This window comes from Nasonia vitripennis, chromosome 2 (assembly GCF_009193385.2).
Source record: "Nasonia vitripennis strain AsymCx chromosome 2, Nvit_psr_1.1, whole genome shotgun sequence".
Taxonomy (NCBI): domain Eukaryota; kingdom Metazoa; phylum Arthropoda; class Insecta; order Hymenoptera; family Pteromalidae; genus Nasonia; species Nasonia vitripennis.
Window position 1 is genome coordinate 52,145 of NC_045758.1, and position 25,741 is coordinate 77,885.

Consider the following 25,741-nt stretch of genomic DNA (forward strand, 5'->3'; position numbering starts at 1 on the left):
GACTGCGCGCGAGGAAAAGAATCGGCGAGCGGCGCCGACAGACGTGCGTCGAATTCGAATGGGCTTTTCACAAGTCGAGCGAACAACAAGTGGAAAGTTTCTGTCCCGATCCAATAAGCGTAATCAATCGATAGGTTCGACTCTCGAAGATAAGGGGCGTAGATGATGTATGGCTAGGTAGGAAAAATCTCAAAAATGCTGCTAGTCCATCCGAGTTTATTGGGATCGAGAATGAGGAGAGTCGGCTTTTTAAAGGCTAACACAACGAGCCTATAGGCATGCGCTGCATCGTGCATCGCACGCAGCCTCTCTTTGACATCGTTGCAGTTGCGGGCGCGCAAATGTTTGCCCGCGAGCGCTGCAGTGCGTAATTAATTATGCTTTCCTTCCTCATTTCGCGCAGCGGCGGTCTTTCTGATTTCCACACGAATCGCGAGCGCGAGCTGTTATGCGCTCAGCACAAAGCGATACGATTTAGGATGAAAACTGCGCGCATTTTTATACTCGTCTGGCTCGGAATGCCGTTTGTCGCGCTTTTCTTTTTCCGCTGAATTTTTACAAAGCGAGTCGCGCGGCCGCGTGCGTCATCGCGCGCATACAGCTATAGTCGCTCGCAGTACGAGTAGTTTTCTGTCCTCGCGTCGCGTGCGCGCGTTAAATAAAGCCGAGCGACGCTGCGAGCTCGCCAAAGAGTTGCCGGCGCGCGAGGCGCGACTCGTCAGTGGAGTAAAGTTGGATTAGGACGCGACGAGCGAGTCCTGCTATTGGGGATTAACTAAATTAGCGCGAGCGCCTCGATGAAGTTGTTTACTGCAACAGCCTCATCGCGGCCTGCAGCAGCAATATCAGCGCTCGGAGACTGAAACTAAGTACACGGCGACACATGCGTTGCGGTATGAGCAACTCTATACAAGCATCGTTTACGCTGCGTTGTTGGGAAAACGTTCATTTATTTCATTAATTTAATTTGATTGGTTTGTACAAAATTTACATTCCCTGGTACACACGCGCAGAGCTTCTTCTATTCTCCCATTCTAGGAGTATAAATATTAATTAACTCTTATCGGACGTGGATCAGTGTAGCTGATGGCCCCCGCGTTCTTCGAACCGATCGATAAGGAGGAAGCCGCAAGTTATAACGAGTACGGCCAATGATTTCGATGATTTTCGGCGATGTGTGGATCGAGCATACTGTCCCGCCAGGCAGCCGCCGCGCAGAGAGCCATGGCGCATCAGAGCTCGGTCGTGGCGACACCCCAGTACTGCTGCATCCTGGAGGCGTCCTGCTCGAGCGAGTCGAGGGCGGCCCTCTCCTGGATGACGGCAAAGTCGTACTCGAGGTTGTAGGGCATGAGGCGCTGCAGGCTGCCGAAGTAGGCCGCGTTGGGTCCGCCGTTGAGCAGGCGTCGGCCGCTGCCCCCGAAGGCCGAGCGGAGCAAGGGCACCGGCTGCTGGACCGCCGGGCTGTTGGCCGCGCTGTTGGCCGCGCTGTTGGCCGCGCTGCTGTTGTCGAAGGACCGGGCGCTGCCGAAGCGCCGCGAGAGGAAGGGCAGGCCGGAGCTGCTGGCGCCCAGCTGGGGCGTCGAGCGGGACTGACCTGTCGACGAGAGCAGTCTCCTTCAGTTTGCAGCTTCGAGCTTTGTTTCGCGGGGCAATCAGGCGCGGAAAGGGTAATTACCGGCTCGGCGCAGGCCGGAGCTGCCGCTCCTGGGCACGCTCGTCAGGGTGTCCAGCTCCTTGTCGAACAGCAGCTGCGTGTTCTGCTCGAGCATGTACTCCCAGCAGCGCAGCTGCTCGTCGCTGGGCGGCGGCGTCCTCTCGTGCTGCTGCTGCTGCTGCTGCTGCTGCTGCTGCTGCCGGGCCTTGCAGGCGCTGGCGCTCGCGGAGCAGAAGCGGCTGCCCGAGGCCCGGCGCCTCGAGCGGGGCTCGAAGAGGCCGGCCTCGCTCGCCTGGTCGGACTGGCCGCTCGGCGAGCTGCGCTCCTCGCGCTGCGGTCGGGCCTCCCTCGCCGAGGCTCGCTGGCTGCTGCGGCTGGATTTCGCGCTCGAGCTGCAATGACATTGGAGCCCGCTTGAGTACTCAATCGAGCCGCCGGGGTCGCGCGGACGCGCGTCCGCGCGGCGCTGCTTACCTCGCGCTCGCGACGTCGCCCGGCAGGCCGCCGAGGTAGAAGCCGGCCTCGCTGGCTGCGGCCGCGTGACAGCAGCAGGCCGCGGGCGTCCCGCGCGGCGACGGCCTCGGCATGCAGCACGGACACGTGCATCCGGCTCCCTGCTGCGGCCGGCCGAGGGCCTTCGAGTGGACGGCCTGTCGCAGCTCGCGCATCAGCAGTCGGCTGAGCGGCTCGTCGGCCGCGCCCGGGCTCGACAGCCGCACGACCATCACGCTGAGGTTGTCCTCGGCGCCGTAGGCCTGGCCGAGGTCCTGCAGCCGCTTGGCCGCGAGCACCGGGTTGGCCTCGGCCCGGGCCTCGCGCACGGCCTCCTGGATGCTGAGCACCTCCCAGAGCCGCCGGTTGCCGATTATCACGAACTCGTCGTCCTCCTCGAGGATCACCTGTGCGGGAGGTCCACAAGTTATATTTAAACTAACGTACGCGCGATCGCGCGATCGCGAGCTCGCGAGCTCGCTCGTACGAACCTCCTGACTGGTGGGTTCCGGTAGCGCGATCGGCAGGAGTCGCCGAGTCTGCTGCCGTCCTTGCTGCTGCTGCTGCTGGGCTAAGGCCGCCTGGAGCCGCGGCAGGTACTGCGAAGCGCTGGCCCCCTTGGCCAGCTGCAGCGGGCCCGAGGCCCGGCAGAGCACGGCCCGGGCCTCGCCGCAGCTCGCCGCCGTCAGCAGGAAGCGCGGCCGCTCCGCCTCGGCGTCGTCCCCGGGGCCGCCTGGCAGCCTGCTGATGTGGACGAGGGCCGCGTCGACGCCGTACTTCTGGCCCCGCTCGCGCAGCTCCCGGTGCGCCGAGAGCAGGGTGTAGCGCAGGTACTCGCTCCTGGTCTCCTTGACGGTCCGCTCCTCCAGCAGGAGTCGGGGGATCATCTCCTGGAGCGAGCTGGGCGGCTCCTGGTTCGAGCCGCCGTCGAAGAGGCCGAAGAGGCCCTCCGCGTTGCAGAAGGCCGGCATGCGCACCTGGCTCACTAGAAGTCTGCGGTGGCGGGAGGATCGGTTTACGTTACATTCGAGATATGCATGGCTGCTCTCGCGGCCGGTGGCATAAATTAGAAATTGGAGGTGCCGCGGCGCGCGAAATTTCACTTGAACAAGCGCCGGCAGCTCGGGACTTTCACTTGAGGAGCCGCGCTCCTATGCGTAAATTCGAGGCGATCTCAAAAGTGCGATAATAATGCAGAATCTGCAACTTTTAATCCCGCCCCCGCGGACAAGTCCTTGGCGCACGAATGAGGATATACTGGAGCCGCGGCGCAAACTTTGGCCAACATAAGAGAAATGAATACCTCTCGCGGGTGCCAGCCGTCTCGGAGAAGCCCAGCCTCCAGGGAAGGTGCAACTCTCGCTCGTTGCGTTGCTGCTGCTGCTGCTGCGGTGGCTGGGGCTGCGGCTGGAGGCAGCCCGGCGACCTGCTCTGGCCCGAGACGTCGACCAGCGAGAGAGGCCTGCGCGAACTGTTGTACGACTGCAACTGCCGGGGGTCCAGGTGGAGCCGCGAATTGCACGAGATGTCCAGGAACTGGAGCTGGGCCGAGAGAAGGTTGTCGAGATTCAGCCGATCCAGGTGGTTGTGCGCGAGATCGAGGACCTAGTGGATCAGAATTATGATATGATTATAATCACGAGATGGCCATAATCTATGAATACATATAGGAAGCGGCTTTACGTACCTTTAGGGAGGAAGTTTTGTTGAAGCCCGGGCAAGTCAGTAGTCGATTGGAGTGAACCCTGAGGACTCGCAGGTGCGCCAGATTCGCCACGTTGTCGGGCAGGTACTGGAGCTTGTTCCCCGACAGCACCAGCTCCTCCAGCTCCGTCCACTGGGCCACGCAGCTGCGCGCGGCAGAGACAGGGAGGAGGCGTTACGTAATTTTCTCAATGCGTATGCCTGGAGCGACTCGAGCGACTCACCTCTCGGGCAGCGTGTCCAGCGCGTTGTAGGCGAGGTGCAGCACCCTGAGCGCGGCGAATTTCGCGAGGGCGTCGAGGGCGGTATTCGTCAAGGAGTTGCCCGTCAGATAGAGCTTCTCCAAGGCTGCGGGCTCCTGCCTATCGCTGCGGGCCCTGGGCTCCTCCGCATAGTTGTGGGGCAGCTCGGATAATCGATTGTTGGAGAGATTCAGGACCTTCATCCTGGAAAAGCATTAAAAGCGCAAGCCTCGAGACGCAGGTCGGCAACGAGCGGCATACTCACTTGAGGGTGTTGGCGAAGAAGTTGACGGGCAGGGCGGTGAGGGCGTTGCCCTGGAGCGTGAGGTGGACGAGGCCGAGCTGCCGCCTGGGCGGGGGCAGCGCCTGCAGCCGGTTGTGCGGCAAGTGGAGGACCTCGAGCCGCGACGCCGCCGGCTGAGACAGGAGCCGCTCGGGCAGCCCGGTCAGGGCGTTGTGCGAGGCGAACAGGGCCCGCAGCACCGGCAGGTCCGGCGTCCACTCCGGCAGGCTGTCCAGCTCGTTGCTGCGCGCAGTCGATTCGTTCGTTATACGGACATGATATACAGATGATATAATGTACGTTGACGTAGGGAGATGCCGCGTTACTCACTAGGAAACGTCGAGGTGCTCGAGGTTCACCGGGGCCGGGACAATGCTCAATCTTTTCAGCTCTGCTCGTCACGAAAAGAGAAAAAGGGGCTCAGACAAGATACGGTTATAAGAGTTATTACGAGAGAAAGAGAAAGAGTATGCCCACTGTTGTTTCCGGCAATGAGCGAGACCAGGCTGCGGCCGCAGAGAGTCAACTCGGTCAACTCGTTCCTGGCGCACCTAACGCTCCGCAGCTCCTGGAGGGCACTCAGGTCGAGCTTCTCGATGCTGTTCTCGCTGAGATCGAGATGCGTCAGGCGCTGTAACGAAAACATCCCTCGGATATGATACGACAGCCGGCAGGGCTCGAGAGAGTTTTTCGCCTCCGTGCTTTCTTTGCTCGCGCGCGGGTCATCTCTCTTATTCGGGAAATTTACGAGCCACATATAGGCGCCGGATTTATGGAGGCGCGAATCGCTTCGCGTTTTTCCCCACTTTCTTTCGTTTGGTCGCATTTTTGAATAATGCGCGCGCCACAAAGGAAAGAAAGTTTAATCGAGGCGGCCGAATAAGGAAAAGAAGCTCCCGACGATCGGCAGATCACTTACCCCGTAGTTGCCGAGAATGATGTTCCCTTTGAGCTGGTTGTTTCGCAAATTGACTTTGTAGAGACTGCTGCTCCCGGCGCTGGCGCCGTTGTCCTGCAAATTGCTCCTTTCCTCGGCGGTGGCTTTGGCAGCAGCCTCCGCGCCGCTCGCCTCCTGTCGGCCACAAACACACACCGCGGATACTCGGATACTCGTGCAACTCGCTACTCGCAGTCAAAAAAGAAACGCCGATTCGTTTTCGTTTATGTACTCACGCTCAAGCCGAGGGTGCGCATCTCGAGGAGGAAGCCGGGCAGGATCTCGATCAAGTTTCCCGCGAGCGAGATGTGCTGTAATTGGCGCAGCTCCCCGATTTCGTCCGGCAGTTCCTTGATGTCATTGCGATCGAGTATCAGCTCTCTCAGGCTGTTTTCCGGAGGAGAGAAAAAAGCTTAGTGAGGAAAAAACTGTTTTGTAGTAAGCAACTCCTTGTCGTCGCAATTAATCAAGAGGCCGCTTGCTACTGTGCAAATCTGCACTTTCCGTCCTGCAGTTGCACACGCCGGCAAAGTAATCGGACATTTTGCGCCAGCGAGTTAGAAAATATTCGGACCAAGCAACAGGGACGCGAGCACCGCGCGGCTGCAATTAAAAGAAGTAGAATTTTCGCAGCAACGAGCTGGCGCCGCAGGCTCTCGACTCGCGGTTACGGTTGTAAATTCGCCCAATTAGCGCCATTGGAACCGGGTAATTTGGTAGTTGTTACTCTCGGACAAAGTAGCCAGACCAGGCTCCATTTCGATTCGAGCGAATACCTTGTCTCAGCAGAAGCGTTTCACGGCGCTGTCGGCGTCGTTGGCGTCCATTCGGCTAGTTTTGCGAGCGAGCAGCTGATCGTCCTCCCCCATCGGTAGCACAGCACGAGCACTGCGCGCACAAAACTCCTATGCGTCCATGGTTTTCGAGCGTCAGCACTCCGCGGACAGGCGCCGACTCGCAACTCGGCTAAGCGCGCAGCGCAAATACTCGGCCGCCGCAGCAACGAGCGGGAAAGAGAAAGAGTGAGAGAGAGAGAGAGAGAGAGAGAGAGAGAGAGAGAGAGAGAGAGAGAGAGAGAGCAGTACACAGTCGACTGCACGAGGGCAGGAGAGCGGAGGAAGTCGAGCTAGCGAAGAGAAGGGGCGCGAGCAAGGATGCGCGGACTACTCATTCTAGCAGCGGCCGTGTCTGATGTAACAGAACGAAATTACAGAGGGGCCCTCGAGCGGGCGAGCGGGCGAGCGAGCGGGAGAGGAGTATAAAGCGAAACCGTGTCGCTCAACTGGCCTCTCCGCCGCCGCGCGCGCGGACACCGACTTTGGCTCTCTCTCTCTCTCTCTCTCTCTCTCTCTCTGCAGCGGGCCCGATCGCGCGGGAGTTGGTGAAAGCTCTCGCAAGCCGCGCTTACCGAGTACCAACGCCTCGTTACAGTTATCCCTGCGCACTTGCGCCTCGCGCTAAGATCCAAGGGGCAGAACTCGTGCGCCGGGCCACCTCTCCCTGCACTCGGGTTTTCTTTATCTTTTTCTTCGTCGATATGAGAGGAGAACGGCGGCGGCGGCGGCGGCGGCGGCACGCACGCAGCGTTGCGTCGCGGAGCGTGCTTCCTCTCTCGAGTAAGCAGTAGAGGCCGAGCTCGAGACGCAGAGGCTAGAAAGCACACTTTTCAAAACTTGCGCAATCCGCTCGGCGGAGCACGGGCCTTTGTACTGCTATACCCGCGCGCGCAAGACTTTCCTCGCGATCGGCCGACCGATGCGCGTCGCGCGCACGCGATTCTTTGTTCCCTTATAGTTGGCACACGATGTACCGAGAGCGTGTAATGCCATATAAATGAAATAGCCGCACAGGCCAAGATCGCAGCCACGGACCACGGAGAATCGAAGCGAGCACGCTCGCGTCACTCTGGAATTCGCTTCGGCTCTTTCGGGAATCACAGCGCGCAAACACTCGATTGGGCAGGGCTCACCCCCGGGAACAGTTGTCTTACGCGCCCACTCTAGCTCATCTGGTTTACCTTGCTTTTTCATTTTCCGCGCGAATTGAATCTTTCCCAAAAAGCACTCGCTCGTTCTGCAGTGCATCGGCTTCGCCTTTTCTAATCCGGATGCCAGCTGAGCTTCCAACGAACGTGGTTGAACGTGAAATTAAAGGGGATTCGGAAAGCGGCTGCGTCGTTATGAAAGTTACGAGCGAGCATTAGCTCGCGGAAGTTGCATGATGCCACGATCGCACCGAGCGCTCGAGCTACCTGCGGATGTATAGCAGTAAACGATCAGGTGCGCCGTGCCCGAGTCGCTTTTAAAATAATTGCAATGCGAGTGCTGTCCGCGCGATTAAATTTGGGCCACCTACGCGGGCTGCTTTTGCGAATCTCTGCCGTAGCGTTGTTATTCCAGCAAAGACTAGCCTCGCATATAGAGTGCAACATATCCTCCCGATTGCCTATATCATATTGACCCGAGCTGACCGACGGGCCTGTATTGCTGCACAGATCGAGCTTGAATGTAAATTCAGCTTTCATCTGCACTTTCCGCCGATTCCGTACAGGGATTGCGCGTATACCATCAGGCCTTGTACACGGCGAACTATAAATGAATATTTTCGAGCGCGTACCGCCGAATGCGAATTACAGAGTTTCGTCTGTTTTTCGTTTTTTGCCTAAACATGTATTCATTTGAATAATAAATAAATTTGACTTTCAGAAGCTCCCCGTGTATAAACTGCGCGCACGGTATTAAAATGCGAGCTCAAACTCGTCGTTAGCTGGGAGCTGCCGAAATCGTTGAAAATAACGTAGGCAATCGGTTGATCGAGCTGCCATCGAGGCCCGCTTACTCCGCTGGCATCGTCAAGCCACTTCTCTATTCGCTTGGGAATTTGATTTATGCCGAATTAAGAGCTGCAATTACAAGAGGTATGGCGCGAAAGCGGCAGAAGAGACAAATAGTCGGGGAGACTGGGGCGGAATTGCGATGGCCCAGGTGCAGCGCGCGCGGAGCCTCGGATACCGAGACTCGAGAGTATCTAGCAGAGAAATCGCTGCACGCGAGACAATGTGATGAAAGAAGCCGGAATCCCGTAGCTGTGCGCGCGTGTGTGTGTGCACGAGAGAGTAGTGTAGCTAGCACAGCACAGCCGCCGGGGACGCGCGAATCGATCGGCCGCGAGCTTCCGTGTCGCATGCGGGCGCTGCTGCACTGTATACTCGTATACTCGTATACCTATGAATTACTAGCGGCCCTTTATCTGTTCCGTGTCCCCCCCCCCCCTCGATATTAATGCCCGCGCGGCGGAATATATGCATACCAAGATTGCATGCGCGCGGCGCGCCGGATCGATCTCGCGCATCCGGTAGCTATTTACTTTCCTGAGGCGATGACGCGCGCGAAAAGTCCCCTCGAGGCTGCGGATGATAATTGCGAGCTTTTCCAGCGCGATTACGTTTCCACGACGAGGGCGCTGCAGACAGTTGCAGATAGCTCGATCACCGAAGCGTTTGCGCGCTTTACGACGATCGGTGCGTTTATACGTGCGTTGCAACTTGGAGCGTTTAGCAAAGCGCGTTTAGCAAAGCGTAAAAAGCGTCCGCGCTCGCAACTTTCATCGGCCGACGTGCGTTTTTTTTTTTTTTTTTTTTTTTTTGCAAACCGCCGTCGACCTGCAGCTCAGCGGATTTCGCGCTTGGAACTGTTGCACAGAGCGAGATGCCCTAATTGCTATAGAGTATACTATAGAGATACTATAGAGTATTTATTTCCACTGACCTGGCAAGCGAGGCGACGTCCGCCGGCAGCCGCTGGATCCCGTTGTCCGAGAGGTCGAGGAAGGTGAGCTTGCCGAGGGCCAGCAGTTGGCCGGGCAGCTCGCCCAGCCGATTGTTCTCCAGGTGCAGCTCCTCCAGTTCCGGCAGGCTTCGCTCGACGAATCCAAGTGCAGCCCGAAAACACAAAGGACGGCCACGCATTGTTGTTTGCTGATGTCCGCGTACAGAGTATAGACAGACGCGAGGGGGAGAGAGAGAGAGAGAGAAACAGGCGCGCGGAAGCAAGAAAGAGCTGGGAGCCGAAAGCAACGCTCGCACGTACGCGATTAATGGACGGGATAAATCAGACTTGAGTGAGGAGAATTTATGGGGGAGAAAAAAGTGCGTGCTGTTGGTCGACGTACTTGTGCAGAGCCGGGGAGAAAAAGTTTCGACGCTGTAGCTCGCGGATTAACGACCCCTTCCGATTTATATCGCCTCGTCGCTCATTGTGCACCGCCGCGAGTGGCGGAGCGTGTATGTGGTGCGTGTAGCGTGTACGTACCTGAGCAGCAGCTTGAGGTTGCCGTCGAGGGGCTCCAGTTGGTTGTGACCCAGAAAGAAGTGGCGCACGCCGGCGTAGGCGCGCACCGCCTCGGGCAGCCGCGCCACTCCGCATTCGCTCATGTCCAATTTGCCCGGCTGCTCCGCGCTCTTGCTGCAGGCCTGCGCAAATCCGCGATCGGTCTATTAGTGTCGCACTAGTCGCAGTAGTCGCAGCGGAGAACGGATCACCGAATACCTCCAGCTCGTCCTCCGCCATTTTTCGCGCAGCTAGAGAGAGGCTCGGGTCCAGAGCGCCGCGCCGTCGGGCTCTGACTCGCGAGCAATTAGCCCGAGTGCCGGGTTATTTTTTAACGAACGGCCGGCCTGGCTTTTCGGGGGCATCTCGAGGGCAGTGCGCGTTGGGGCTCGAATCATTGTTGATAAGGCAGCGACGTTCCGAATGAAGAAAGAAAAGGCGAAACTGCGCGGCAGCTGTCAATGCGAGCGCGGGCTCGCTCGGAAAATAGCAAACATTCCGCGGCCGAGCGACATGCAAAAAGTTGGACAGCGCCGCTGACAGCCAGAGCTAAGTCGGCGGCGTGCGCGCGCGCGCGCGCGCTCGTGTTACGTATAAGGGAAAACGGCGGGAAAAAGGACGAGCCGCGCGGCGAGCGGCGAAGCCCTGTGCATGCTGGCTGCATTGTTCCATCGGCGCCGCTTTTTCATCGGCGGCGACGGCCGTCACCGAGTCCCGATAAACCAGCGGCTAACCCATCGGCGTTCGCTCTCTCGCGCGAGTCGATGGGGGATCCGAATTCCCCGGTCCAACCCCGAAGGAGAACGGCGCTTTCGTACTCCTCTCTCGCCGGCGGATAAATCGCAGTTTAATCGCGCGTGTAATCGTGCACGGCCGCGGGGGATATTCGAATATAGTCGAATAGTCGAATAGTCGAATGGTCGCGATTCCGAAATGCAATCGATTGCAGTCTCCGCAGGCCGCTGTTAATTAAAATTTCTCCCTCTCTCATTCCGTCACAATCGACAGCCGGACGCGCGGCCGAGATCTCAACGCGGACGGCCGTCAGATGCGACGTTCGACGTTTCTATTGGAGGCACGTAAGGGGGAAGGCGAGATTGAAAAAGTTGGAGTAATCGACGTAACGACGTCCGACACGCGTTCACGCAAGACGCGAGGGCCGCGGACAATGCGCGAGTGGAACGCGTCAGCAGCTCAAAGGAATCAGCTCATTCCGCGAGCCCTTTGTGCAGCTCGCTTCGAGAGCGAGTCGACTTGTTCCCTGCCCCGCTCCCGCGCGCGATAAGATTCGCCTCATACGGCGAAAGGTATAATATAAGCTCTCCAGTCCCGGTCCCCCTTGTCGTCTGCTCATCCGATCAAAGGCTCGTTGGCGGATCGAAGCGCGCAATTGAAAGGGAGCAGCTACGCAGTCGAGCCCGGGAAAAGAATCTCTCTCTCCGCGGAGCACTGGCGCGGCTCTTAATTTTCCTTTGTCCCATTTATTCCGCCATCGCCGATGTATAATGAGCTCTCGCTCTGCCGTCGGGCGCGCGCGCGCGCGCGCGTCTTTGTGGAAAACTCTTTGGAAAACGCCGGGCTGCGCTGCGCGCACGAGCCCAGGCCGAGGCTCCGCGAGCGAGACTGCGACAAGGCTGCGGACGCGAGCTGTCGCGCGGATAACGGTAGCGCAAACCGAGCGGCTCGTTAAACCGGCTGTGAGCGTCGCCCGCGCGGAGAGGCGGAATCCATCAAATTGAGAAGCAGCCCGCCGTCGCGAGCGGATTCAACGGACGCGCCGCGGCTCTCTTTTAAAACTCGCCGTCGCCGGGATTGCATTTTTACGGCTCTCGGGGCTCGCTTAAACGCTTAAAACCGCCCATCGCCGCGTTCCATGCAAACGCCTCCCGTCGCCGGCCCCCCGAGAAATTCATATCCAATATCAATTCGGAGAATCTCCCCAGCCCTCGTATATACTTGTATAATGCCGAGGCGCAGTCTCGGGATGCGACGGAAATGCAGAGCGCAGCCTTTCAGAGATTGCGGATGCCGGCTGCATCATCCTCCTCTCTCGGCTCTTTCATCGCCGCGCGCGATGGCTGCCTCAAAGGGTATGCATATCTTTCGCCGGAAGCAGCCGCGCCGCTCCCGCAGCCGTTTTTCGGGCTCATACACACAGCTCAACCGCGGGTCGGGGGGGGCGGGGTGGGGGGTATTGCTGGAGGGAAATGAGAGCGCATGGGACCCACCTGCTTGAGCCAGCGGCGCCAGAGATCCCGGTCCCAGGGGTGCTGGAAGCCCAGGTAGAGATGCCTCGCCTGCTGCGGGCCGGCCATCCTGGCCGGGAACCCGGTCACCCTGAGCACGAGCTTCCCCAGCCTCGCAGGGGCGCAGCAGACCGAACCTCCGGCGGACAGCTCCATCCACTCGGGCTGAGACTCCGAGCAGGCTGCGATTCGCAATCGGGCTCTCCATTAGTCGATCGACGTAACCAATCGTCTCTCATCGCTCGAGCTTTCGAGCGAGCCGTGCACGCCGGCGATCAGCTCAGCCGCGTCTCCGTCTGCTTGTAACGCATACGCGCCGCCGCACGAGTGACGCTTCAATCAAGGGGATGGTCGGCGTGCACAGCTGCTTCGTCGCGCGCGGAAAAACTATTTTTCGCCTTAATCAAGCGCGCGGAAGAAAGCCTGCTCCCGCGCAGCACGACCTATGCGGCTTTTTCAATTTGCGCTGCGCGCGTATCGAGCTGCCTGCATCCGCGCGGTATAGAGCATAGAACAGTATATGTGTATAGAGAGAGAGAGAGAGAGAGAGAGAGAGAGAGAAAGGGCGACTGTCATACCGGGATAAAGGAAGAGCCGCGAGCCGACGACGGCGAGCGCTCGCTTTTTCCATTGCGGAAAAACTAATCCCTTTAATACCAGGGCGTAGCCGCATCTGCTGTAGCCCCGAAGCTCGTCCAGTGGCGCTGCGGGTCCTGCGTTGGTCAACAGAAAAATTACGAGAATTACTGCACGGAGATCCTTAGATCCTTCTCGCTCGCTGAAAATGTTGCGCGCGCTAATTTTGCTTGTCCCGGGTGCATAATTAGAAACGCGATTCTGATGCGTATCGTTGCGAGTGATCGTAAGAGCCGGATGCCAAAACCTGTTGCGGGGATACGTACCCACGTGAAATGCGATGAGATGCCGGAGCTCCTGGTCGAGGCCGAGGCGGGTCCGCCTGGCCGTCTCCCGGTAGCCCAGTCTCAGCAGCAGCTGCTCCTGCAGCTCCAACGGTCGCTCGCCCGGTGACAATCTGCTGCCTGGCTCGCCTCCGTACTGCACAAGTCGTACTGCATAAGTATCATTTTCTATTCTATTCATCTAATATCGGGCGTATAAATAATTGTATGGTGGTAGTAGTAGTAGGTCGCGATATTGGGATCGATTCAGATTTCGCGAATAAACGTCTGCTTTTAAGCAGCATTTTGCCCAACTGCATTAACGAGTCGTGCATCTCGAGTAGGGTAAAAGCGACCCGCTGATGAAATTCGAGTTATCCGAGATGGTGTTATATCTCTTTTCGCGCCTTTCCGCCCTCGGCCAGATGCAGAGCCGGCCATCGGAGGGAGCTGCCTACCGCACCTGCCAATGAAGATCAGCCGCGTGTAATTAAAAGCCCCCGGGTCGGCTGCAGCACTCCTAGACACGAAGGGACAATATGTTTTTCCTCGTACGTCGGGATCCGGGCTAAATGTAGCGCGAAATTACTTTTTGCTGCCCGCTGGCCAATTACCAGATATTTATTCATTGATATTACAATTTTAATCTCAACTAATTTTCAACTCGGGCCGAATGGAAAAATAAATGGCCGCTTTTTGCTTCGAGCTCTTGAGCTGTGCAGGCGGAGTAAAGCCTTTGTAAATCCGGGGGTCGCGTACAGCATTCAGCTCGCCTTTTTCGGATCGGAGCTGAAATTAATCATTCCCGCGCGCTGATATAATCGCCGCGCGAAGGAGCATTCCTCCCTGGAAATATACTTAGACGCTCGCTCCGCCGGGGGCGGGCTGATAGAACGAGGAGCGAGAGACGAAGACACACTCGGCTAATCCGTGCATCAAAGAAGCGAGGTACATGCGCGTACGCGAGGGCCCGAAAGCCGATTTTTCGAAACTAGATTAGAGCAGTTCGCCTCGGGGCGGCAGTGCGGCGACGATGAACCGGCTCAGCATTGATGAATCGAATAACCAGGCCCCGAACGCGCGCGCGAGCGAGAGTGAGAGTGGGAGGGAGGAATTTCGGCAGCTTGGGCGCGCAACACCTGTTACTGTTGGCGCCCGCAGATCGAAACAGATGCTCCCTCGAAAAGTCGAGAAGCAGCTCGTTCCGACGAGTCGAGGAGCGGGCCGGAGAGGTCGAACGAACAGGTGCGCCAGCTGCAGGATATACCCGCCGCTCGCAATGAAAACGCGTACGCGCGCCACAAAAGGGCCGAACAGAGTAAAAAGTCCTCTGTCGATTGGCGCGGGTAAACACGGAGCTATAGTATAATCAGCAATTTCGCTCTTCTGGAAAGTCGGCAGCCAACGCGAGATGTTCAGCGCGGTATAACCGAATTACGCACTCGTCTCGAGCTGTTGATCGATTAATTAGGCGCGCGCGCTGAAATTGGCCGTATGCTAGCGGCAAATATAGGTTCGTGTAAATTCGGCCTCTGTTTGCGCGATCGTGTCCGATAAATAATGTGCTTAATGAAAGGCGCGCGACGCGCACGGCGCACCGGCCATTCAATTATACGATAATCGGATATAATATCGCTCGCGGCATTAGCAACGTTTTTCAAGCCCCGAGCCAACATTCGAGATCGTTTGATCTCGTCCAGGGCGATAATTAATGGCGATCGGCGCGGTCGCTACGAGTCAGGCGATGCGTTGCGAAATTAAGTGTAATCCTCTTCGGAGGGCCGCGCTTCCGTCGCCCGCGGGCGAATAATCGAAAACAAAGCCGGCTGCTCACCTGCACGAAGAGCGCGAGGTTGTCGGCCAGGAGGAGATCCCGACAGAGGTCGGCCGCGCTGGTCTCGAGGCTCAGGTAGACGAGGCTGCTCTCGAGCCCCGTGTGGACGCGCAGCCAGCCGGTGCCGCTGGCCGGGCCGGGGGCCGCCTCGGCGCCGACGCCCGAGTCCCAGGAGGAGTCGTGGCAGCTCGCCGCCTTGGAGCCGTCGAGCTCGAAGCGGTCGATCGCCTCGTTGAGCTCCCGCAGGACGCTCCTCTCCTGGGCGTCCTCCTCGGGGCTGCGCCGGCCGCTCCGCTGCAGCGTGCACTCGCTCCTGTCCGAGGGACTCGGGTCCGGGCGCCGGGGCTCCCGAGGAGGCTCCAGCTGCCGGCGGCGGCGACTCCTGTGGGCGGACTCGCGCTGCCTGCGCTCGCAGTTCAGCAGGATCTTGCGGTTGAGCTCCTCGATGAGGGAGAGCCGGTTGGCCAGGGCCTCGTTGGTGCGCTCCAGCCGGGACTGGGCCGCGTTCCACCTGCGCTGCACCGGGCCGCCCGGCTCCTCGGCGTCGCTCCTCGGCTCCAGGCAGGAGCGGGAGCGGGAGCGGCCGGACGCGCAGGAGCCCGCGCCGCTGCTCAGGCTGATGCGCTCGTTCAGCTCCCAGTTGATGTGCGCCTCCTGCGCCCACTGCAGGCTCGGGCGCTTGCCCTTGCTCACCACCATCGTCGCGCCTCGTCCGCGGCACTCGCGGTCAGTCGTGGAAGAAGGCCAGCACGAGATGCGCCGGCGCTCGCGGGAGTGGCCCGCATTAGCCACGCTTCAAGCTGCACTTGTGTCCGTGGGAAGGGACCGCCGAGGTGTGCTGCTGCTGCTGCTGCTGCTGCTGCTGCTGCTGCTGCTGCTGCTGCTGCTGCTGCGATCGCGCCGAATAAAAAGGGATCGCGAGGCTCGGACTGCGCGCGTAGGTGAGTGCTCGCGCCTGCAGCGCGGCTCGGTCACACGTATCGGACTGGCTAATGTGCCGCACGCTCGCACAGTTGACCGATCTCCGCTGGCGTGCGTCTTCCCCCTCCCGGCGCGCCGTCGCTCGGCTCCTCTCCACGACCGCCGCATATTTTTACATATTCGCCGCTAGCGTCTTTCTCTCCCTTGCCCTCGCCCCTCCCTTCCCTCTCTTTTTCCGCGCTCCTCGCCATCCTTTGTGTTTGTTCTGGCAGGGAGGCTCTATAAGAATGCTCCGCGAACGCCCGGTCTTCGCCGAGGGAGCGAGCTCGCGGGTGCCGAACGTTGTCCATCTCGATCCACTATCGGAAAGTGCAAAGAGTGCAGGCCCCGATTCGACGCCGAAAGAGCGCGCGAGGAGAAAGGGAAAGGTAACCACATCCTCCCGGGCCTCGCGCACCGAGAGCCGACGGCGGCGACGTTCTCATGGGGGAACCCAACGCTCGCTCAGGAGAGAGAGAGAGAGAGAGAGAGAGAGAGAGAGAGAGAGACAGGTTGGACGCTCCGCCCGTGTGTGCGTGAGCGCGCGCGCGAGCGAGTCCCGCCGGGGGAAGGATGTACTTCCGTCCCTGCGGAATTCCCCCTTTTCTGTCTCGCCGTTGTACATCTACAATAGCACGCGGTATAATTGTCGAGTCCATGTCGCTTTTCCAATTTTCGCTCGCCGTGGCCTGTCCCCTCTGCGCAGACTCGCAAAGGCTCGATTCATTGATCGATTAATTTATTTCTACCCGTTTGTTTTTATGCACCGCTGGAGCGCGTTTCTTTTGCCTCTTCCGCGCGAGTTTCTTTCATTGGCCGCGTTGTTTTTTCCCGTTTTTCCGGCCAGGAGGTATGTTCCGCATTTTCCGAATTGGACGACGTACGAGCGCAAAGGGTTCGCTGCGGGCCTCGATCGGGACGGCGATCCAGTTGAAAGGCCATTTAATCGCGCGACGAAAATCCAAGCCCTCGGATGCACGAGGCAGCAGGTGAAGGCGGCAACCGAGAAAAGGAGAGACAGCGCCGGCAGTGAGATTGACGGATATATCGCGAAACTTTTAACCGACGTCGGAGCTATAGCGCGCGAAAACGACTAATGGCCTTCCTGACGCAAGTTGCACCCCCTCCCGTAGCGGCTCTTTGTCGCGATCGTATAAACGTCGCGCGCACTTGAAGCCTAAACGAATTCCCGTGTACATAGAGGAGGGGGGGGGGGGCATTTCGCGCGCGCCGCCGAATCGCCGGAGCGTCGCAACTTTTCGGGCGCGTAAAAATACGCGGCGGCGCGCGATCGATCGGCCGCGCAGTCGGGCTACGCAGTAAAAATTCCAGGCGCCCGCGGCCGCTGATGAGTTCGCCGGCGGAGATCGAGCGGAGGCGAAAGCTCGGAAAAATGCCGCGGCTGCCGTAAACGTGAGCCCGGCCGCCTGCAGAGCCGCGTATCAAAAAGGAAAAAGCCGAGAGTTTAATAAATCTTATCAACTGGCGCGCTGGCTGGAAAATCCGAGTGAAATTATTCTTCGCGCGCGCCTTATGTAATTAGCTGCTCTCGTAAATTGCCTTGTTCTGCCAGCGCCGCGCATACCCTATACGCGCGAGTGTTCTCTGGCCGGGCGCGACGCGCGCGCGAGACTGAGAGGCGCATAACGAAATAGAAGAGCGCGCTGAAATCCGCTAACGCGAATTCCGTGTAAAAATTTGCAGGCCGCCCGCTGCCTTACGCGCGTACACGTCCCGCGCTAATTGCTGGACGCGGGGACACTTTTTCGCGACTCGAACTCGCATAACGACGCGTGTAATTGATTAGCGAATTCGTTGCGCGTACGCGTGCACGTATTTCGCAGGATGAACCGTCTATGCGTGCCCCGCGCCGTAATGAATTTTGAAATAGGCGCGCGTTAATTCAAGCGCCGTTAGCGGGGGCCGGCCGCGGCGGGCGAAAAGATAACCGCGGCGCCGGGGGATGCGGATATAAATATAGGCGGGCAGCCTTAATTAGCGCGGCGCGCCGGTCAAACGCTCGGGCAATTAGCATAAATTTCGCGGGCTCGTGCTGTACTCGGCGCTTCTGTTACTCGTATTCGTCCGCATCATATACTTGATGCACAGCAGGTCGCTCGGACTGGCTCGTTTTCCAGCTCTTTTTTATCTCGCGCATAAAGCATGATTATCGGACACTCGAAGAACAACGCCGCGCGTAAAAGGGAATACGGAGCTGAACTGCTGGGGCGCGCGAAGTGCAGCTGTAAGAAGCCGTAAGCATAAGCAATTGAAAGAGTAAAACAGCAGCCCCGAGCACGACGGCGGTGCATCCGAGCTGCTGCGGTCGTCATCCCGTAATATAGCCCCGCTTGTCCGTGCCGAAGGAGGAAATTTCTCAGCCCGCGAGGCTCGTCCATACGCCTGCAGAGGGCAGCGTCGCGCTGAATAGTTGCAGTTGCAGTTGCTTGTTCGCCTCAAAGCGGAGCGGCAGCATTTTCATCGTCGAAAAAAGCGAGAGCTCGGCCGCTCTGATTTCGAGGACGTCCATTACACGCGGGATGAGATGCGCAATTTCGCTTTGTCGAGACTCGCTTGACGATTCGCATTGCAGCCTGTCCGCTTGCTTATGCTTTGCGAGAAAGCAAGTGCAGGCCCGTTGAAGAAGCTTCGTAATGAAAAATGCCGGAAAGCCGGGGATGAGTAATTGTCGGCCTGGTTTATTTATTCACTCTATATACAGCTCATTCGTCTCTAGAAGTGATGCGAACGATACAAGGTTGACGCATGGATGCGCGCACGCCGATCGGCGATCTCTCTGTGCCCGGGGCGCGAGTCGGGGGGGCGGGGGGCGGGGGAGAGAGAGAGGCCGGCCTGGGAAATCGGGGACACGCGGCTCCTCGGCCGCTCAGATGATCTTGCCGTCGCAGCGGCAGGTGGCCCGGCAGAACTGCCTGCGCTCGCGGCCCTGCTCGGTGTCGGTGTCGCAGAGCCAGCCGGGCCACGTGGCCCGCAGCTGCTGGCAGTTGGCCCAGAGGTCCGCCCAGGGACAGGCGTTCTTGCAGAGCTTGCCGAGCCTGCAGTGCCCGCCGCAGGCCGAGCAGCTCTCGCCCATCGCGTACGGCTCGGCCAGCGCGTCCTCCCGGTTGCCGCTGAAAGCAGAGCCGCGCGTCAGTCGGCCGGCCGCTAGCCGGGGGGCGGGGGGCGCGGGGGAGAGAGCAACGAGCTTACGCGGGGCAGTAGTTGCAGACGTAGCTGAAGTAGGGGACGCCGCGCGGGCCGCGCTTGCCGTCGCACTCGGCCCAGCCGCAGCCGACGAGGTGGCTCGTCGCCCAGACCATCTGCGTGTAGTGGCCGACCCTGCCGAGCTCGTTGTCCGGGGAGCCGTAGGTGAAGAGCCGCTCCTCCGAGAACCACGTCTTGACGGCGAAGAACCTGCACAGGGCGCTCGCATGCATTATTATCCGGCTTGCCGGCACCTCGAATGGCCGTCGAGCGCCGCGGCGGGGCTTACCAGGGCACTCGGGCCGTCGAGATGAAGATGTTCTGGCCGCAGCTGCCGAAGGCGTCGGTGTGCAGCCCGGTCGCGTTGTCGTGCGTCAGCGCGTAGCAGGCCTCGGCCCACCTCTGCGCCGCCCTCGCCGCCCCCGCGTGCCACTTCTGCGGGGCAAAACATCTTTTAGTACGGAGCCTTTATGATATGAGCCGCTCTTTATGACGTATACGAGGAGGAGAAAGCTTTCGGCTGCGGAGCTTCAGAGCTTACCATGACGAGCATGTTGGCGGCCGGCGGCTCGACGCGGCTGCGGAAGAAGTTGTGATAAAGGACGATTTTTCTCTGAACCTTCTTGTCGCTGGTAGCCAAGACCCTCCTGGGAATGCTGTCGCCGTATAATCGAGGCACTGGAACAGAAACGCTTGAAACTCTTGAAACTCTCTCTCTCTCTCTCACTTTTCCTCTCTTTTATGCCCGGCCGCTATCTGGCCGTCCTTTCTTTTCTCGCCTCCCCGCCAACTACCAACGAGCCGACGAGGACCGACAATCGATATCGAGCTTCCACTTCCGAAAATAGACTGCTTTTTTCTTTGCCCTGCTCCTGCAAACTTTTCCAAGTTGCCCGGCCCCGTCATCTCTCGGCTTCTCGGTGCGCCAATCTTTTCCGGCGATTTTAATTGAATCGCCCGTTTGACTGCCACGCGTCCGCCGGCCGCTTGGCTCGCTCGGGCTCGCGAGCTTTGATCATCGCGCGCGCGGATCGCTGGACCCCAGCCCGAGGTGGTCGCGCGCGTCGTACCGCCATTCGATACACTCGAACCCATGGCCACGCAGCTCTTTTAGCGCGCTTATTATTACGCAGCGAAATTAATCCTGGACTGGGATGAGGTAGGCATGCGCCGGCCACGGCGTAATTATTATTATTTATTCCCGCCGGCGAAATCGCTGGAATTCCGGGAATTCTTACGAGCGGCTCAAATTTAATTTTGCCGCATTTTTCAAGACTGAACCGTTCCGCGCGATAAGGAGAGGCGAAACAAATTCGGAATCGGGCGCACCTCGACTTTACCTCCAATTAAAGTTGCCGCGGCCGAGAACCGCAGCCCAAAGATTTCCGATCGCTCCCCTGCGCGCTACGGCCTGTAGCCGCTGTTTTCCACTTTCGCGAACAAGTTTCACTTATATATATATATATATATATATATAAGCGCCGCGAGCCCGATCCGTTGGAAGTTTAATTAAAAGAAATCCGGCCTAATTCCCGAGCTAATGCAGGCCTCTCGGCGGCGCGCGTATATCGATCTGCGATATATCGGAAAAGCTCGAGAGCGCGCGCCAAGTGCATACCGGGCTTGTAGTGCTCGCCGTCGTCCAGAAGCTGCTGCTCCTCGGCGCTCTTGGAAGGCGTCGCGGCGCAGGCCAGCGCCACCCCCAGCACCAGCAGCCAGTTCATCCCGGCGTTTCTCCTTCGGGCCGCGCGCAGTTATACTGACACCCTGACACTAGCAGCAGCTGTAACGAGAAGGGTCGGAAATGAGAGAGAGAGAGAGAGAGAGAGAGAGGGAGCGAAAATCCAGCCATCCAGGGCGAGTGCGCTTCGATTGCTCGTCAATTATTCCCCTCGGCCGGACGCGCAGGCTAGGCAGCACGGGGAAAAAGCTCGGCCGCGAGCAGTCGATGCAGAGCGACTGGCTATCAAATCGGGCGAGTTCCGTGTGCACACTGCACCTATACCGTAAAGAACAAGCATACTCTAGCTGCGGCCAGCGCATCGATTCGTCGGGCTCGATGTGAGGGGCAAGTGCAGCCGTGCAGCCAAACGCCTCGCGGCGAATATATAACCCGATTCCCGATGCCGGCGAATCAAGCGCTGGGAAATAGCGAAACGGCTGATACACCTGCAGCTCCGGGGGACGGGCCGCAATAAGCCGATATAAATCAAAGCGGCATTTAATCACGTTTACCTGCAGGCGCTCGATGTCCCGTGCTTTGGATAAAATTAGGAGTGAGTGCGATGCGTTGACTGTGCTGCGCGCACAGCGTACACTATACCAGCCAAGTGCGGAGTGACGCCGATGCAGGGGAAAGCTATCGGGGCGGGAAATGTATGCGCGAAAAAGCCTTTGCATTTCTCGGGACGTCGCGCGCGGGAGCTTAGAGGGCGCGGATACCGGATCCCGACGCTATTTCCAAACGGAGCCAGCAGCTGCACTGGCTACTGCGCGATCGGGAAAAGCATAATTCAGAGGCGAAACTCTCGAGGAACTGCTGCATTATGATGCGCGTTATAACGAGCCGCATACAAATAGCCCGTCGCGCCTTATGGAGAAAGCTTTCCGCGGCTCTTGCGAGCGTTGAGGCGCCGCTAATTGAGGTAAAACGCGACGGCAATCGACTCGCGAGGCTGCACGGGAAACCCTTCGAACGTAACTTTTCTCTCCGCGATCTCCGCACGGTAGCTCGACTTTACGATTGAAATCGATTGCCTGTGCGCGTGCAGTGTGGAGCGGAGCGCATGCATTTCGAGTTTGTCGAAATTCCAATTGCTTCCGAAGCTCCTCGCGGCAGCGGCTGCCTCGGGCCGTTTTATTTGCCTCGAGTTTATTGCGCCGGTTACTCAATTTTAATGGGTAATCATTAACGCACGCAGCCGCGGCGATTCATATCCGCAAAAATAGGCGTAATGCTCCGAGTATATGGGCAATCATCGGTAGCTGCAGCGATTAGGATCGCGAAGCGGCGAAGGACTGCGCATGCAAAGCAGCTCTCGTCATTGCGGGAAAATTGAAGGATCCTCGCATTGTCTCGACTCGCTCGGCTGGCCGTTCGATCGGGGAGAGCAACTTTAATATCCCCACTGCAGCCGTCGGGACTCGGCTGAAGCGAATTCAGTCTCTTGGCCGAGCAAACACAATTCAAAAGGCCGTCGAGAATTTTCGTCAAAGACCGCGGCGTATATTCGCAAGCATATAGCCGAGGCTGAAAAGTTTCGTATATTAAATTGCCGCGGTGTAGGTTGTGTGCAGTCCCGATACGGAAAATAGAGGAGAGAGAGAGAGAGAGAGAGAGAGAGAAGGCTTATCGGAAAAGTGTCCCACGCTCATTAGTCATAGCTATACATAGTCGTCTACTTGCCTCAAAGCGAGCGCAGATCATTTGCGCTATTTTTGCGCGGATAATGGATATCATGCTTTATAAAGGGAACGGAAAAAAGGAGCCGCTCGCCGCTCGCCGCTCGCCGCTCGCCGCTCGCCGCCAATGCTTTAATCAATGTAATTTCGTAGCGAGCCGAGCGCCGGGTTTTTTTAACGGCGGAAAAGTTCCGCACTATAGCTATACATATACAGGTATACAGGCATACTGGCTCCGCAACTGCTGCTGCTGCTGCTGCTGCTTTCCGCACGGATAAACAAAGTTGCACGCGCGTAAATAACAATTCCCGCGCCCCTTCACTTTGTCGGGGCGAGTCTCGCGCGAGATAATCGTATAAGAAGCTTTAATAGAAACGCTCGTCGCCGAGATTTCTCAAATTTATAGTCTGCAATGCGTACAGGGCGAGTAGCAAGACATTATGCAAATTCTTCGCGCGATAGCTTTTCTCTCGCACTTGAACGTTCCCATGCAAAAATACGAATTTCCTTTTATATGCCGACTGTGTTCTTAGCATTACAAACGACTGTTCGGCTTTGTCATGGCTAAATTTACGCACCTCTCGGCGCACATCTTGAAAAGCTATCCCCATCCTTGTATCTTGTCGCGCGAACAACCTTGCTTTCGAGTTGCTGTTAGCGAGTTTTACGAGAAAATTGCGAGAGCCGCTTCAAAGGTCAACTCGCAGCCGAGGAAATGTATACTTTAACGAAGATCTCGTGTGCACATATTCAATTAGTCACGGGCAAGAATTGTCAAGCTTTTGCTGGGAAAGTTTGCGCGCAGCGACGGCGCTGCAGCCGGATTTTCCGCTTGGGAACTTTGAATTTGACGAATTCGCGCGAAACTTGGGCCAGCTGTCTGTATGCCCCGTATGCCAAGTTTGGATGGAGTTGCGGACAAGGAAAAGAGAGGCTATAAAAGGCGCTGAAATTCAGCGGAAGCCACTGGATTGAGAAAGTCGTCGGGATGAATAAGTTGCGGCGGCCGCTGATTAAAAGCGTAAGAAGACAAGATCGACTCACCTCTCGCGCGAATTCGGTGCACGTGCGCTCGGATGCGTTATGCGTGCCTGCTTCTCCCAAGATCCCAGCGAGGACTGCATCAGCCGCGAGCCAGCGCATACTTATGGCGCGCGCGAGAGGATGCCAATTATTGCGCGCGGCTCGTTAATCACGCGTCGCATTTTTTCCTCGAATAACGCGCGCCGGGGATAATAATGCGGCCCCGTCCCTCCCCGCCTCGCATTCGATCGTTCGGTCCGCGCGTCTATCGAAATCAAAACATCTCCCGTTTAATCTCGTTTAATCGTACGGCCGCACAAAGGCGCGGACAGCTTTGAACTTGCCGAACCGCGCGCCCCGGATAAACAAATCAATTGTTATTTTCCGCTGCAGCCCGTGTGCTTTGCGCGCTGCGACCAGCGGGCCCGAATCGCTTCTATTCCGCTGCACGAGTTAATGACGCGACAGCTCCCTTCCTCGGCCCACTGCAGCGTTGATTCAAAGTGCGCCGAGCGAAAACATTATGGGCGAGCGTCATCCCGCGCTTCTGCACGCAGGGCAACAACAAGTGGCCGCGCTTGTAATCGTACGCGCAGAGTGGACGCGGCACAGGCAGGCGCCGCGGAGAAAAGTTGACTGCGGCCCCGAAAGTTCGTGTCGGAAAATCAGATTTACCATTCTTTCGGGACACTCGAACTTACTGCTTTCGATTGGAAAGTTGGACGTTACGGCATAGGAGGAAATACTGCTCTCCGGGTTGGCTGATCCAGCACTCTTCACCCCTGGCGATGCACCCGCGTCCGCGTCTAGGCGGCCTTCCTCGGCTGCAGCCGTCCCTCGAGCCAGATCCACAGGAGGCGTCGATCGCAGATCCGCCGGGCTCCGAGTTCCTGCATCTTCCGGCACTAGAGAACCGTACGGAGCTCTTGTCGCGCGACGTAACGGCCCTGGCACTCTCGTCACGCGGAGCTTGCGGCGCGCGCTCCGAGCTTGCGGAGCCGACTGCGCGCGGCTCTCCTGGCGCTTGCTTCGAGCAGCAGGTTCTCGCGCGCGCGGCAGCGGCTGCGGCGGCGACTCGGGCACGCGCGCGCTCTCTCTCTCTCTCTCTCTCTCTCTCTCTCTCTCTCTCTCTCTCTGCCCGCGCGGCTGGCTTGTTTCGAAAAATCAATTAGAATACGGCGAAAAGCGCTCGCGCGCTCTCTCTCTCTCTTTCTCGTCGAGAGCTGGAGCGCCCCCGAAACCGCGCGCGAGATAGCGGCAGAGTCGTCGGCGTGGTTATCGGCGTCATAATAACGCATATAATGGAGGCGCAATCTCGGCTCATCAGCTCGTCGCGCGATCATTCGATCCTCCTCGTTATCAAGCACACGGTGAGGAAGACGCCGCTGTCATTGAGCCGCTTCGTTTCGTGCGGTGGGGGATCGCTCGCCGGATGCAAAGTAGGGGCACACGCTAGCTGGAAATAATTTATCGCTTTTTCTTCTCTTCGTCGCTGCGAAACGACATTTCCCGCGTAGCAATTACGATTACGATTTTTCATTATTTCTCATTTCATTATACGCAGTGTTGCGGCACGACTGCGCATGCCTCGAGAACACTTATGCCTGCGGTATGATGCTTACGAGCTCCGTATTGATCTATCATTAATTGTTTCGCGAACTCTTTGCCGAAGAGCGCCAAGTGCGCGGTCGTAGCAGGCCAACTGTCGGAGAATTGCTCGCAATGCCACGCGTGTGGCACGCTGCTCGGTCGGTAAAAGGCTTTTTTAGCAGTCCTGTTATGCGGGCCGGCAGTGAAACGTAAAATTCGCGATTCCGAGCGCGTTGTATGGGTTCGAACGGCCTCAAGCCAGCCAGTTGGTATCGTCGAGATTGCGATGCAGGCCCTGCAGCCAAGCGATTTTCCAACTTTTCCCCGACGCTCGAGCGTGCGTGGGCTCGGCTACTCGCGCCGCCGCCTCGGATCTTTCTTTCGGCGCAGTCGCGCGAATTTCGCTTGGTCCCAAAGAAAGGATAAAAAAAAAAGGATGCCCCCAGAGAGATTTGAACTCTCGACCCCTGGTTTACAAGACCAGTGCTCTAACCCCTGAGCTATGGAGGCCCGCGGCTCACGACGACCAGCGCCGCGTTATTTCCAGGCGACTATCCCCATCTCCCTCGCACTCGCGGCCGATTACGGACTACCTATATGCGCGAGGCGCTACCGGCTACTCCACTAGTGCGACTGCGCGACTCGGGAGTCGGACTGCGGGCTCTGCGCTCAGCGCTAGTGGGGCGCTCTCTCTCTCTTCTCTACAACAACCGACGTCCGACATACCCAGCACAATATAGCTGTAGCGCCGAAAGAGAGGAGCCGACGACGACGAGCGTAACGAGAAAGTTGTAATTGTTTTTCATACTTGATGATAATCGAGCTTGTAAGCTTATTAAAGAACAAGTTCGATAACATCCGCGTGCAGGCTGCTACTGATGCCGCTATATTTATGCAACTTATTAAGTCTCGAGAACTTTGCGCATTATTATGAGCGGCT

At 58.1% G+C, this 25,741-nt stretch overlaps 2 protein-coding genes and 1 non-coding gene across 5 annotated transcripts; all 3 read right to left on the reverse strand.

Moving 5' to 3' along the window:
• Nucleotides 1-930: 930 nt before the first annotated feature.
• LOC100118202 (protein phosphatase PHLPP-like protein) lies at nt 931-18,134 on the reverse strand. Of its 2 annotated transcripts, none has more exons than XM_031922655.2 (18): nt 14,623-18,134; nt 12,792-12,945; nt 12,468-12,602; nt 11,872-12,071; nt 9,626-9,786; nt 9,083-9,229; nt 5,552-5,702; nt 5,298-5,450; nt 4,856-5,009; nt 4,709-4,769; nt 4,361-4,621; nt 4,078-4,299; nt 3,837-3,999; nt 3,453-3,754; nt 2,641-3,142; nt 2,132-2,556; nt 1,679-2,049; nt 931-1,597 (listed from the first exon to the last, which is right to left on the reverse strand). In XM_031922655.2, the coding sequence occupies exons 1-18, from the start codon at nt 15,319-15,321 to the stop codon at nt 1,233-1,235; spliced, it is 4,626 nt and encodes a 1,541-aa protein (XP_031778515.1). In that variant the 5' UTR covers nt 15,322-18,134; the 3' UTR covers nt 931-1,232. The 2 variants fall into 2 exon arrangements, with proteins under 2 accessions (XP_031778515.1, XP_031778514.1); XM_031922654.2 differs by having other exon boundaries at nt 1,679-2,070.
• A 119-nt stretch (nt 18,135-18,253) lies between these two features.
• LOC100118167 (cysteine-rich secretory protein 2) lies at nt 18,254-24,252 on the reverse strand. Of its 2 annotated transcripts, none has more exons than XM_001602159.6 (6): nt 23,913-24,252; nt 20,405-20,569; nt 19,328-19,464; nt 19,076-19,221; nt 18,793-18,996; nt 18,254-18,713 (listed from the first exon to the last, which is right to left on the reverse strand). In XM_001602159.6, exons 2-6 carry the CDS (start codon nt 20,508-20,510, stop codon nt 18,470-18,472), a joined length of 837 nt encoding a protein of 278 aa, XP_001602209.1. In that variant the 5' UTR covers nt 20,511-20,569; nt 23,913-24,252; the 3' UTR covers nt 18,254-18,469. The 2 variants fall into 2 exon arrangements, with proteins under 2 accessions (XP_001602209.1, XP_008207720.1); XM_008209498.4 differs by lacking the exon at nt 23,913-24,252 and adding an exon at nt 23,233-23,342.
• A 986-nt stretch (nt 24,253-25,238) lies between these two features.
• On the reverse strand, nt 25,239-25,311 carry TRNAT-UGU. Its single transcript has one exon. It is a non-coding gene; the product is annotated as a tRNA-Thr (tRNA).
• Nucleotides 25,312-25,741: the final 430 nt, after the last annotated feature.